We start from the raw sequence: 13,227 nt of genomic DNA, 5'->3' as shown, positions 1-13,227 counted from the left end.
TTCAACTTGGGAGGCAGAGGGGGCAGTGAGCCGAGATGCGCCACTGCACTCCGGCCTGGTGGACAGAGCGAGACTCTGTCTCAAAAAAAAAAAAGAAAAAAATACTGATTCCCAGGTTCTGCCATAGACCAGTGAGCCCCAAATTTCTGGGTGTGAAGCCTCAGTGTTAATACAAGGAGGAGTTGGGAGTTGAACCCAGGCATAGGGTGCTGAGAAGGCCCCCAGAGTAAGGACATCCCTGGAGAAGGAGCCCTGCTCCTGGATGACCTGGGCTTCTGGTTCCGCCTCCAGTGACAGCTTGTACCTGATGCCTGGGTCAGCTTCTTCTTCCGAGGCCTCTGGCACGCCCCCTGGAGACGGGACTTCTGAGAGCTTGGGGAGCTGGAGGGGGTAGAGTGTCTCCTCCGCCTAGCTGGGCCCCAGGCTGGATTCTGACTCAGCCCTGCAGGGATGGAGAGGGAAACAGGTCAGATCCCGCACTCTATCTGCACCCAGCCGGCAGTTCCTGTCTTCTAGACAATGCTCCTCAGTCCCGGGTCAGGGTGGGACCCCAGGCTGACTTTACAGTGTGAAAACTGAGGGCTTATCCAAGGCCGCTCAGTCAGGACTGTGAAAGTAGAGGGTGAGAACTCAGGTTTCTTCAGGGCTGTTTTGGGCCTTGGCCCAGGGGGAGAACGGAATCAACACTTCCCCAGACTGGGCACCTTGAAGATGCTTCGCTTCACCCTCTCCCCGCCCACACCAGCTTCTCCTCCAGCCTTCCTCAACACAGTGAGGGTCCCTACCCAACTCCCCCACTGGGGCCTTTCCCTCTGGCCTCTTGATTCTTCCTCGTTAACATCTCCTAGGTTTACTCACTTCTATCCACATTCTCAGCTACAGAGCTCGCTTGGGCCTTATTGTCCCCTGTCTAGATCACTCCGAACAGTGTCTTTCCTCATCTCCCTGACTCCAGTCTCTCACTTCATGACCAGTCCTCTACACTACATGTTAGGGACAAAAATTAGCTGGGTGTGGTGGCGGGTGCCTGTAATCCCAGTTACTCAGGAGGCCGAGGCAGGAGAATCGCTTGAACCCAGGCGGTGTAGCTTGCAGTGAGCCGAAATTACGCCACTTCACTTCAGCCTGGGCAAAAGAGCGAGACTCCGCCTAAAAAAAAAAAGAATAAAAAGAAACTATCTGAGTAAGAGTTTGCAGGCATGAGAAGACACATGCGGGGTGTCTGCGGATGGCAAGTCACTGGGTGTGATTGGAGGTCTGCATGGCATGGAGATGATGTGTGTGGGCTCTGAGCCAGGTCCTGACTCAGGTTCATCTCTGTGACCTTAACCTCTCTGTGCTTCAGTTTCATCACCTGCAAAACGGGGCCACACTAGCTTCTCCCTTCTGTATTTGTCCTGCGGATTAAATGTGAGTTAATACATAGAAATAAGTCAGACTTGGTGACCCACTCCTATAATCCCAGCACTTTGGGAGGCCAAGGCGGGAGGATCGCTTGAACCCAGGAGTTTAAGACCAGCTTGGACAACATAGTGAGACTCTGTCTCTACAAAAAAAAACAAACAAAAATATTAGCCAGAGACAGGCATGATGGCTCACATCTGTCATCTCAGCACTTTAGGAGGCTGAGATGGGTAGATCACTTAAGGTGAGACCAGCCTGGCAACCACGGCAAACTCCCGTCTCTACTAAAAATATAAAAATATAAAATATATATATAAAATATATATATAAAATATATATATAAAAATATAAAAATTAGCTGGGTGTGATGGCATGCGCCTCTAGTCCCAGTTACAGCTAGAGAGAGACTCCATCTCAAAAAAAAAAAAAATTATCTGGATGTTGGTGGCACGTGCCTATAAGTACAACCTACTTAGAAGTCTGAGGCAGGAGGATTGCTTGACCCCTGGAGTTTGAGTCCTGGGAGTTTGAGGTTACAGTGAGCCATGATCATGCCACTGCATTCTAGCCTGGGTGACAGAGTGAGACCCTGTCTCAAAAAAAAAAAAAAAAAAAAAAAAGAGGCCAGGAGCGGTGGCTCACGGCTGTAATCCAAGCACTTTGAGAGGCCGAGGTGGGTGGATCACCAGAGGTCAGCAGTTCGAGACCAGCCTGGCCAGTATGGCAAAACACCGTCTCTACTAAAAATACAAAAAAATTAGCCGGACATGGTGGTGGGTGCCTGTAATCCCAGCTACTTGGGAGGCTGAAGCAGGAGAATCGCTTGAATCAGGGAGGCAGAGGTTGCGCTGAGCCGAGATCGTGCCACTGCACTCCAGCCTGGGCAACAAGAGTTAAACTCCGCCTCAAAAAAATGAAAAAAACATACCACAGCACCAGGAATACACCAGTCCCCTAAGGCTAGATGTGCTGGGTGCTGTCACTGTTACCGTAGTGTAAAATATACTTGTAGAGGCCTGGGAGGCAGAGGTTGCAGTGAGCCGAGATTGTGCCACTGCACTCCAGCCTGGGCGACAGAGAGAAACTTCGTCTCAAAAAAATAAATAAATAAAAATGAATAAATAAGCCTGGCCAACATGGCGAAACCCCATCTCTACTAAAAATACAAAAATTAGCCGGGTGTGGTGACGCATGCCTGTGGTCCCAGCTACTTGGAAGGCCGAGTCAAGAGAATCGCTTGAACCCAGGAGGCAGTGAGCCGATATTGCGCCATTGTACTCCAGCCTAGGTAACAGAATGATATTCCATCTCAAAAAAAAAAAAAAAAAAAAAAAAAAAAAACACACACACACACACATACACACACAAATGAAACAACAAAAAAAACAAAAAAACCCACAAATAAATAAATAAAATATGCTGGCAGAATGCTAGAAGATGAGGCTGGGGAGGTTTGGCAGGGACTAGGAAGGCAGGGATGAGATCCCAAAGGGCTTCCAGCATCAGGCTATGGAGGGAAGTGAAGAAGATGAAAATTACTGAGGGATTTATGCCAGGGGAAGGTCATGATCAGATTTGTTTATTTTATTTATGTATTATTATTATTATTATTATTATTATTATTTTGAGACAGAGTCTTGCTGTGTCACCCAGGCTAGGGCGCAGTGGTGTGATCTCAGCTCACAGCAACCTCCGCCTCCCAGGTTCAAGTGATTCTCCTGCCTCAACCTCCGGAGTAGCTGGGATTACAGGTGCCCGCCACCACGCCCCACTAATTTTTATATTTTTAGTAGACACAGGGTTTCGCCATGTTGGCCAGGTTGGCCTCGAACTCTTGACCTTAAGCAATCCGCCTGCCTTGGCCTCCCAAAGTGCTGGGATTACAGGCGTGAGCCACTGTGCCTGTCCTGTTTCTTCTGCCTGGCTGGGCTTCCCTGAATCTCCTACTGTCCTGAAGGCCCAGCTCCAAGGCCCCTCTTCTCTGAGTTCCCATGGCATCTTGCATATCTTTCTGACTTTGTTTCCTTTTTTTTTTTTTTTTTTTTTTTTTTTGAGACGGAGTCTCGCTCTGTCGCCCAGGCTGGAGTGCAGTGGCCGGATCTCAGCTCACTGCAAGCTCCGCCTCCCGGGTTCACGCCATTCTCCTGCCTCAGCCTCCCGAGTAGCTGGGACTACAGGCGCCCGCCACCTCGCCCGGCTAGTTTTTTTTGTATTTTTTAGTAGAGACAGGGTTTCACCGTGTTAGCCAGGATGGTCTCGATCTCCTGACCTCGTGATCCGCCCGTCTCGGCCTCCCAAAGTGCTGGGATTACAGGCTTGCGCCACCGCGCCCGGCCCTGACTTTGTTTCCTATACCAGGCCTTGATACAAGGGTCACTCAGTATCCCTGATGGCTGAAACAACACTTGGCACATCGCAGGCACCAAGAAACACTGGCTGAACTACTTACCCGCAAGTCCACCTTCCCCAGTGGTGGTGTGGCATTTGAACAAGGCCTTGGCGGCATCGATGTTTCTCTGGAGGTACTGAATGTACTGCAGGACATGCACCAGAATCTCCTTCTGCCTCAAAAGAAAGACACGGTTGGCCGGGCTCACGCCTGTAATCTCAGCACTCTGGGAGGCCGAGGAGGGCAGATCAACTGAGGTTGGGAGTTTGTGACCAGCCGGACCAACGTGGAGAAACCCCATTTCTACTAAAAATACAAAAATAAGCCAGGCATGGTGGTGCACGCTGGTAGTCCCAGCTACTCAGGAGGCTGAAGCAGGATAATCGCTTGAACCTGAGAGGTGGAGGTTGTAGTGAGCTGAGATCTTGCCATGGCACTCCAGCCTGGGCAACAGAGCAAGACTGTCTCAAGAAAAGGCTGCAGAGATGGAGCAGCAGAGTGAGAATCTCCTGGTGCAGTTTTTGGCACACACTCCCTGGCGTCTCGCCTGGCTCCTCGCTCATGCTGTATTATTCTCTATCTGCAAAGCCCTCGTCTTCTCCCCATGAACTCCCTCACCAGCTTCTCCCCCTCTGAGCCTCTGCACAGTGGTCTCCTCTTCCAGAAGTGCCACCTCTCTGCCCCCTCACCCAGGCTGGGTCAGCTGTTCTTTTTTTGTTTTTTGGAGACAGAGGTTTGCCCTTGTCACCCAGGTTAGAGTGCAATGCGCGATCTCAGCTCACTGCAACCTCCACTTCCTGGGTTCAAGCGATTCGATTCTCCTGCCTTAGCCTCCCAAGATGCTAGTATTATAGGCATGCACTACCACGCCTGAGTAATTTTGTATTTTTAGTAGAGATGGGATTTCACCATGTTGGTCAGGCTGGTCTTGAACTCTTGACCTCAGATGATCTGCCCGCCTCAGCCTCCCAAAATGCTGGGATCAAGCTTGAGCCACCTCACCTGACCCCCTCCTGCACTCTTGTGACACCCTGGGCCTACCTCCACAAAGGCACTTGCCATACTGTTTTATAATCATCCATCATTCTCTGCCACTGACCATGAACTAGTGAAGGGTGAGACTAGCAAATTGGTTTCTCATCCCAAGCACACAGAATTGAGAGGTCACTAAACCAGGCATTGTCGAAGGAATGAGTCTCCCCAAAGCACCATGAAGGATGTCTTCTGCCCCACAGGCATCATCCATGCAGCCACCAAATACCTCCTGAGTTGGTACTGGAGTCACAAAGCTAAAAGAGACTATGACTGACTAGGGGCCAGGTGTGTCAGGGTAAACTGGACATGCTTTTTTTCGACTTCATGGAGCTTACAATCTAGTGAGAGCAACACATCTTAATAAACTCACCAATTATCGAAAATGATCGACTGTGTGATAAGCATTATAAATAAAAGAGTATAACAAGGGGTTCCAAAATTAGGGTGTCTGAAAAGGCCTCTCTGAAGAACTAGCACTTAAACTGAGACCCAGGCCGGGCGTGGTGGCTCATGCCTGTAATCCCAGCACTTTGGGAGGCCGAGGCGGGCGGATCACTTGAGGTCAGGAGTTCAAGACCATCCTGGCCAAGATGGCGAAACCCAGTCTCTACTAAAAATACAAAAATTAGCCAGGTGTAGTGGTGCACGCCTGTAGTCTCAGCTACGTGGGAGGTGGAGGCAGGAGAATCACCTGAACCCAGGCGGTGGAGGTTGCAGTGAGCCGAGATCATGCCACTTCACTCCAGCCTGGGTGACAGAGAGACTCTGTCTCAAATAAATAAATAAACTGAGATCTGAAGAGTAGAAGGAGTTATTCTGGGGAAATGGTGAGGGAAGAACACCAGGAAGTACTTTTCGAATCAAACTGGATCCCTAGAAAAATAACACAACAGCAATCATCTTCCCAACTCCAAATCAGAAAACATGGTCTGATGAAGGGACTCATGCGAAGCTGTTGTATAAAACACAGACAGTCGGCCGGGCGCGGTGGCTCAAGCCTGTAATCCCAGCACTTTGGGAGGCCGAGACGGGCGAATCACGAGGTCAGGAGATCGAGACCATCCTGGCTAACACGGTGAAACCCTGTCTCTACTAAAAAATACAAAAAAAACTAGCCGGGCGAGGTGGTGGGCGCCTGTAGTCCCAGCTACCTGGGAGGCTGAGGCTGGAGAATGGCGTAAACCCGGGAGGCGGAGCTTGCAGTGAGCTGAGATCCGGCCACTGCACTCCAGCCTCGGCGACAGAGCGAGACTTTGTCTCAAAAACAAACAAACAAACAAACAAACAAACAAACAAACAAAAAAACACAGACAGTCACTGAAATGATTCAGCGTGGTCCACAGAAGGAAGCTATAATCTAACTCTGTGATCTAAGAGACAGAGGTGACTCAGCAGAGAGGACACTGGTTTTGGAGAACCTGGGGCCAATCTGCCACTTTCCAGCGTGTATTGGCAACATGGCATTTTTAGTTCTTTGAGCCTCGTTTTTCTCATCTGTGTCATGGGAATGAGGATATTAATTCCAGCTCAGATGATTGTCATTAGAACTAAATAAATTAGGGTATGTGAAATCACCCAGCAGAGTCTGCGTGATAAGCATTATAAATAAAAGAGTATAACAAGGGATTCAAAAATGGCCTATATTGCCAGGCACGGTGGCTCACGCCTGTAATCCCAGCACTTTGGGAGGCCAAGGCAGCCGGATCACTTGACCTGAGGTCAGGAGTTCAAGACTAGCCTGGCCAACATGGTGAAACCCTGTTTCTACTAAAATACAAACACTGGCCAGGCGTGGTGGTTCACGCCTGTCATCCCAGCACTTTGGGAGGCCAAGGCGGCTGGATCACCTGACCTGAGGTCAGGAGTTCGAGACCAGCCTGGCCAACATGGTAAAACCCTGTCTCTACTAAAATACAAAAACTGGCCGGACGTGGTGGCTCATGCCTGTAATCCCAGCACTTTGGGAGGCTGAGGTGGGTGGATCACCTGAGGTCAGGAGTTTAAGATCAGCCTGGGCAACACGGTGAAACCCTGTCTCTACTAAAAATACAAAATTAGCCAGGCATGGTGGCACATGCCTGTAATCCCAGCTACTCGGGAGGATGAGGCAGGAGAATCGCTTGAACCTGGGAGGCAGAGGATGCAGTGAGCTGAGATCGCACCATTGCACTCCAGCCTGGGCAACAAGAGTATATCTCTGTCTCGCCAAAAAAAAAAAAATAATAAATAAAATAAAAATAAAATAAAATACAAAAATTAGCCGGGCGTGGTGGGGCGTGCCTGTAATCTCAGCTGCTCGGGAGGCTGAGGCAGGAGAATCACTAGAACCCAGGAAGCAAAGGTTGCAGTGAGCTGAGATTACAGGCATGAGTCACCACACCTGGCCTCAGTCTTTTTAAGCTTATTATCTCTAATACCAGGTTTTGAGCACATGGTTGGCACTCGATAAGAAAAAGTCCTTATAAACCATGAAGTAATATATAAATGTTACTTATTATTACTAGTATAAAGGTTTTATGTAGAAAGCAATTGGGCATCATCCCAGATTTCAAGACAGAAGCCTCAGTAATTGCAACTTCAGGAAGGTTAGTTTGGAGGCTACACCAGAGTCTGAACTCTCAAAGACCTTCTGAAGGTAAGATCAACAGGTCCTGTAACTGTCCCAACCAAGGGGGCTCATTCAGTCATTCAACAAGCATCTATTGAGCCTTGAGTGGCAGAATGGTTGAAGGGAAGAGCCTTTGGAGTGAGATACATCTGACTCTCTCTCTTTTTTTTTTTTTTTTTTTTTTTTGAGACGGAGTCTCACTCTGTCGCCTGGGCTGAAGTGCAGTGGCCGGATCTCAGTTCACTGCAAGCTCCGCCTCCCGGGTTTACGCCATTCTCCTGCCTCAGCCTCCCGAGTAGCTGGGACTACAGGCGCCCGCCACCTCGCCCGGCTAGTTTTTTGTATTTTTTAGTAGAGACGGGGTTTCACCGTGTTAGCCAGGATGGTCTCCATCTCCTGACCTCGTGATCCGCCCGTCTCGGCCTCCCAAAGTGCTGGGATTACAGGCTCGAGCCACCGCGCCCGGCCGACTCTCTCTCTTTTAAGACAGGGTCTTACTCTGTTGCTCAGGCTGGAGTGCAGTGGTATGATCTCGGCTCATTGCAACCTCCACTTCCCAGGCTCAAGCTATCCTCCTGCTTCAGCCTCCTGGGTAGTGGGTACCATGGCCGGTTAATTTTTGTATTTTTTGTAGAGATGGAGTTTTGCCACATTGCCCAGGCTGGTCTTGAACTCTGAAACTCTAGCAATCTGCCTGCTTCAGCCTTCCAAAGTGCTGGTATTACAGGCATGAGCCACTGTGCCTGGCCACATCTGAATCCCTCCCTCTCTCTCTCTGTCTGTCTCTCTCTGTATTTTAACTCTGTGCCTGTGGGCGATGTGACTATTCTCTGCACTTCAGTTTCCTCAAACCAAAGAATGAGCATAGCCATACATCTCTCACAAGCCTTGTGGGAGAGTTAAGTGAGAGAAATGTATCTGAGACACTCAGCACTCAAGACCTGACACGTAGAACTCTCACTAAGTTGGGAACAGTTGTTACTGCTCTCTGCTCTATGCTAGGCCCTGTGGGCAAGGCGGACAGAGATGTCTCCTTTATGGCTCTCGCTGAACTCCACCTAAAGGAGGTCGGAAACAAGGAAGTAACTGCAGTGATACACTGCAGGTGTTCATGGTCAGAGGAAGAACCTACAGGATCAGATGGGGCAGGGGGCAATTCACCAGCCAGAGTGGTGAGGAAGGACGCTCTGAATCGAAGCTGCACCTCAAATCTCTAATACAGGAGAGGCAATTCATCACAGCTCCCGCTATGGCACGGAGCACCGGACTGAGCATGTCCCATGGCCCCGGGACGCGGGTTGTCTGTGGAGCTGGATCCCATGATGCAGTTGAGGGAAGGATGAAGAGGGAGGAGAAGAGGGGTTCTGAAGACAGCAGAGGATACATGGTAAATAAGTAGGCTGAGGCCTGGGGAGAATTCCAAGAGATGTGGCCATCAAGTCATTTATGAAATGTTGCCAGTCCCCTGACGAGACTGCCATTCCTCGAGGGCAGGGACTGTGTCGTAGTCATCTCTGGCTCCCCAAGGGCTATTCCAGCACCTGTGTATGCCAAAAACTCACATTCCTCAAATATTTTTAGCACCATGATGGACTGCATAATGCATCCCCCCAAAGTTCCAAAGATGTCCATGTCCTAGTCCCTAGAACCTATGAATATGTTGCCTTGTATGGCAGAAAGGACTTTGCAGATATGAGATATGATTGAGTTAAGGATCTTTTTTTTTTTTTTTTGAGACAGAGTCTTGCTCTCTCACCCAGGCTGGCGTGCAATGGCGTGATCTTAGATCACTGCCACCTCTGCCTCCTGGGTTCAAATGATTCTCCTGCCTCAGCCTCCTGAGTAGCTGGGATTACAGGCATGCGCCACCATTCCTGGCTAATTTGTTGTATTTTTAGTAGAGACGGGGTTTCACCATGTTGGCCAGGCTGGTCTCAGACTCCTGACCTCAGGTGATCCACCTGCCTCAGCCTCCCAAACTGCTGAGATTAGAGGCATGAGCCACCGTGTCTGGCCGTGTTAAGGATCTTGAGATGCCATGATTATTCCTGTTTATCTGGGTGGGCCCAGTGTAATCACATATAATCTTATGGAGGCAGGAATGTCAAAGGCAGACAAGGCAATGTGACAACAGAAGTGGTAGGACAGGAAAGAGATTTGAAGATGCTTCCATGCTGGCTTTGAGGGACCATGATGAGTCAAGGAATGCAGGCAGCCCCCAGAAGTTGGCAAAGAGAAAGGAAACAAACTCTCCAAAGCTTCTAAGAGGAACCAATCCTGCTGACAACTTGACTTTAAACCAGTTGAGACCGGCCAGGCGCAGTAGCTTATGCCTGTAATCCCCGCACTTTGGGAGGCCAAGGTGGGCGAATCACTTGAGGTCAGGAGTTTGAGACTAGCCTGGGCAACATGGTGAAACCTTGTCTCTACCAAAAATACAAAAAATTAGCCGGGTGTGGCAGTGGGTGGCATGAGCCTGTAGTATCAGCTACTTGGGAGGCTGAGGTGGGAGGATTGCTTGAGCCTGGGAGGCAGAGGCTGCAGTGAGCTGAGGTCAAGCCACTGCACTGCAGCCTGGGTGAGAGAGTGAGATCCTGTCTCAAAAATAAAACAGAACAAAACAAAAACAAAACCTAAAAACCCCAAAACAACCAAACAAGTGAAAAAGCCACTGAGACAGATATTGGACTTCCGAACTCCAGAACTATAAGAGAATAAATTTGGCTGGCCACGGTGGCTAACACCTATAATCCCAGCACTTTGGGAGGCCAAGGAGGGTGGATCGCCTGAGGTCAGGAATTTGAGACCAGTCTGACCAATATGGTGAAATCCTGTCTCTACTAAAAATACAAAAAAAAAAAAAACAAAAAAAAAAACAGGCGTGGTGGCGTGTACCTATAGTCCCAGCTACTCAGGAGGCTGAGACAGGAGAATCACTTGAACCTGGGAGGCGGAGGTTGCAGTGAGCCGAGATCGCATCACTGCACTCCAGCCTGGGCAACAGAGCGAGACTCCATCTCCAAAAAAAAGAAGACAGAATAAATTTGTGTTGTTTTAAGCCACTAAAGTCTGGGGTGATTTATTACCATAGGAAACTCAGGGATTTAATACAGCTTTTATATATAAAGCACCTACTAGTGAGAGAGATTTAGGAGAATCCATGTGACCCGGTAGTTGACAGATGTGGTAGGCAGGATAACGGTTAGGGTTAGGGTCAGGGTTAGGCAAATCTGTCCCAAACACCCACTCCTCTGAACCTCTCTAAAGGCAAGTCACACACTCTAGCTGGGATCAGTTTTTCCTGTGTTTAAATCTTTTTTTTTTTTTTTAGACAGAGTCTTGCTCTGTTGCCAGGCTGGAGTGCAATGGCATGATCTCAGCTCACCACAACCTCTGCCTCCTGGGTTCAAGTGATTCTCCTACCTCAGGCTCCCGAGTAGCTGGGATTACAGGCATGCACCACCACGCCTGGTTAATTTTTTGTATTTTTAGTAGAGACAGAGTTTCTCCATGTTGGTCAGGCTGGTCTCAAACTCCCGACCTCAAGTGATCCACCTGCCTCGGCCTCCCAAAGTGCTGGGATTACAGGCAAGAACCACTGCGCCCAGCCAAATCTTTTTTTTTTTTTTCCTTTGAGACGTAGTCTTGCTTTGCTGCCCAGGCTGGAGTGCAGTGGTGTAATCTTAGCTCACTGCAACCTCCACCTCCCAGGCTCATGTGATTCTCATGCTTCAGCCTCCCAAGTAGCTGGGATTATAGGCGCATGCCATCACAGCCAGCTAATTTTTTTTTTCTTTTTTTTGAGATGGAGTCTGGCTCTGTTGTCCAGGCTGGAGTGCAGTGGCGCAATCTCGGCTCACTGAAACCTCCACCTCCTGGGTTCAAGCAATTCTCCTGCCTCAGCCTCCTGAGTAGCTGGGATTACAGGCACATGCCACGATGCCTGGCTAATTGTTTTGTATTTTCAGTAGGGATAGGGTTTTACCATGTTGGCTAGGCTGGTCCTAAACGCCTGACCTTAAGTGATCCACCAGCCTCGGCCTCACAAAGTGCTAGGATTACAGGAGTGAGCCACTGCGCCCAGCTAATTTTTGTATTTTTAGTAGAGATGGGGTTTCACCATGTTGGCCTGGCTGGTCCTGAACTCCTGACCTCAGGTGATCCACCCACCTCGGCCTCCCAAAGTGCTGGGATTACAGGCATGAGCCACCATGCCTGGCCCCTGTGTTCAAATCTTCATCTTCCTGACCAGATTCTGAGTTCCCAGAGGATGAGCACTGTGTCTCAAATTTCCTTGCCTCTCCCTATTGTAACAGAACAGCTGCCTGCATCCAACAATCTTTCATAATGCCTGATGAATGAATGAGTAGATGAATGCATGAGAGGAAACAGAGCAGGAAAATATCCTACCAAGGCTTCAAGATCTGAATTTCATATTAAGGTACTCCCACTGGGCACAAGGTGTTAGCTTAGCACTATATGCATTTCTGGAGTAGCCTATGGGGACGCAGAGGGAAACCTTACCTATTCCTGCCTGATAGAGATGATACCCATAGGTCACAAAACAAGGTGCTAGAGGGGAAACTGACGTTTACTTGAGGCATGCTATGCACTGGGCCTGTCATAGCTATATTGTCATTTTGGTCTCACAGTGTCTCTGGGTAGCAAGAGTCACCCAGGGTGGAGTGCAGTGGTACAATCTCGGCTCACTGCAACCTCCACCTCCCAGGTTCATGTGATTCTTGTGCCTCAGTCTCCTGAGTAGCTGGGACTACAGGCACCCACCACCACACCCGGCTAAGTTTTGTCCTTTTTTTTAATTTAATTTTTTTTGAGAGGGAGTCTTGCACTGTTGCCAGGCTGGAGTGCAGTGGCATGATCTGGGCTCACTGCAACCTCTGCCTCCCGGGTTCAAGCAATTCTCCTGCCTCAGCCCCCCAAGTAGGTGTGACTACAGTTACGCGCCACCATGCCCAGCTAATTTTTGTATTTTTAGTAGACATAGGATTTCCCCATGTTGGCCAGGATGGTCTCGATCTCTTGACCTCATGATCTGCCCACCTCAGCCTCCCAAAGTGCTGGGATCACAGGCATGAGCCACAGCATCCGGCCTAAGTTTTGTCCTTTTTAGTAGAGATGGTGTTTCGCCATGTTGGCACGGCTGGTCTCGAACTCCTGACCTCAGGTTATCCGCCTGCCTCGGCCTCCCAGAGTGCTGGGATGACAGGCGTGAGCCACTGCATCCGGCTCCAAGAGTTCTTTTCCCTTGTTTGACAGTTGAGAAAACTGAAGCTTAGAAAGTTGGCCAGGCACAGTGGCTCACGCCTATCATCCTAGCACTTTGAAACTGTCTCTACTAAAAATACAAAAATTAGCTGGGCGTGGTGGTGGGCACCTGTAATCCCAGCTACTCGGGAGGCTGACGCAGGAGAATTGCTTGAACCCAGAAGGTGGAGGTTGTAATCAGCAGAGATTGCACGCCAGCCTGAACAACAAAGCGAAACTCCCTCTCAAAAAGCAAAAAAGAAAAAAGAAAAAAAGAAAGTCTGGGTAGCCTGAGGAACTGCCCAGAGTTCTGCAGCTGTGAAGCTAGAGGGCTCAAACCCATGGCTATTTGATTCCTGGAACAATGATCTTTGTGCTATCTCTATTTCCCCAGCCCGGTTTCTCCTGTCTCCTTTGCAAAAAAGCATCCTCCAGGCACCTAGTTATGGGATCACAGACTCCCAGAAATTCCCGTTCAGAATAGCCCCATTCCCATTTGAATGCTGCCACTGAAAGGATCTGTCTA

The 13,227-nt window shown here is 49.3% G+C and overlaps 1 protein-coding gene across 1 annotated transcript in view; it reads right to left on the bottom strand.

Moving 5' to 3' along the window:
- MEIOSIN (meiosis initiator) overlaps nucleotides 1-13,227 on the bottom strand; it is a 58,628-nt gene that overhangs the window by 11,606 nt on the left and 33,795 nt on the right. The window contains exons 4-5 of the mRNA XM_045379343.3: nucleotides 3,854-3,965; nucleotides 305-442 (exon numbers count right to left, since the gene is read on the bottom strand). Of these exons, the coding sequence (XP_045235278.2) occupies nucleotides 305-442; nucleotides 3,854-3,965 (250 nt within the window). The remainder of the gene's footprint in view (nucleotides 1-304; nucleotides 443-3,853; nucleotides 3,966-13,227) is intronic.

Source organism: Macaca fascicularis, chromosome 19 (assembly GCF_037993035.2).
Source record: "Macaca fascicularis isolate 582-1 chromosome 19, T2T-MFA8v1.1".
In the NCBI taxonomy this organism is placed as follows: domain Eukaryota; kingdom Metazoa; phylum Chordata; class Mammalia; order Primates; family Cercopithecidae; genus Macaca; species Macaca fascicularis.
The sequence above is the reverse complement of the archived record's forward strand: the minus strand, read 5'-3'. Positions and strand labels throughout refer to the sequence as shown.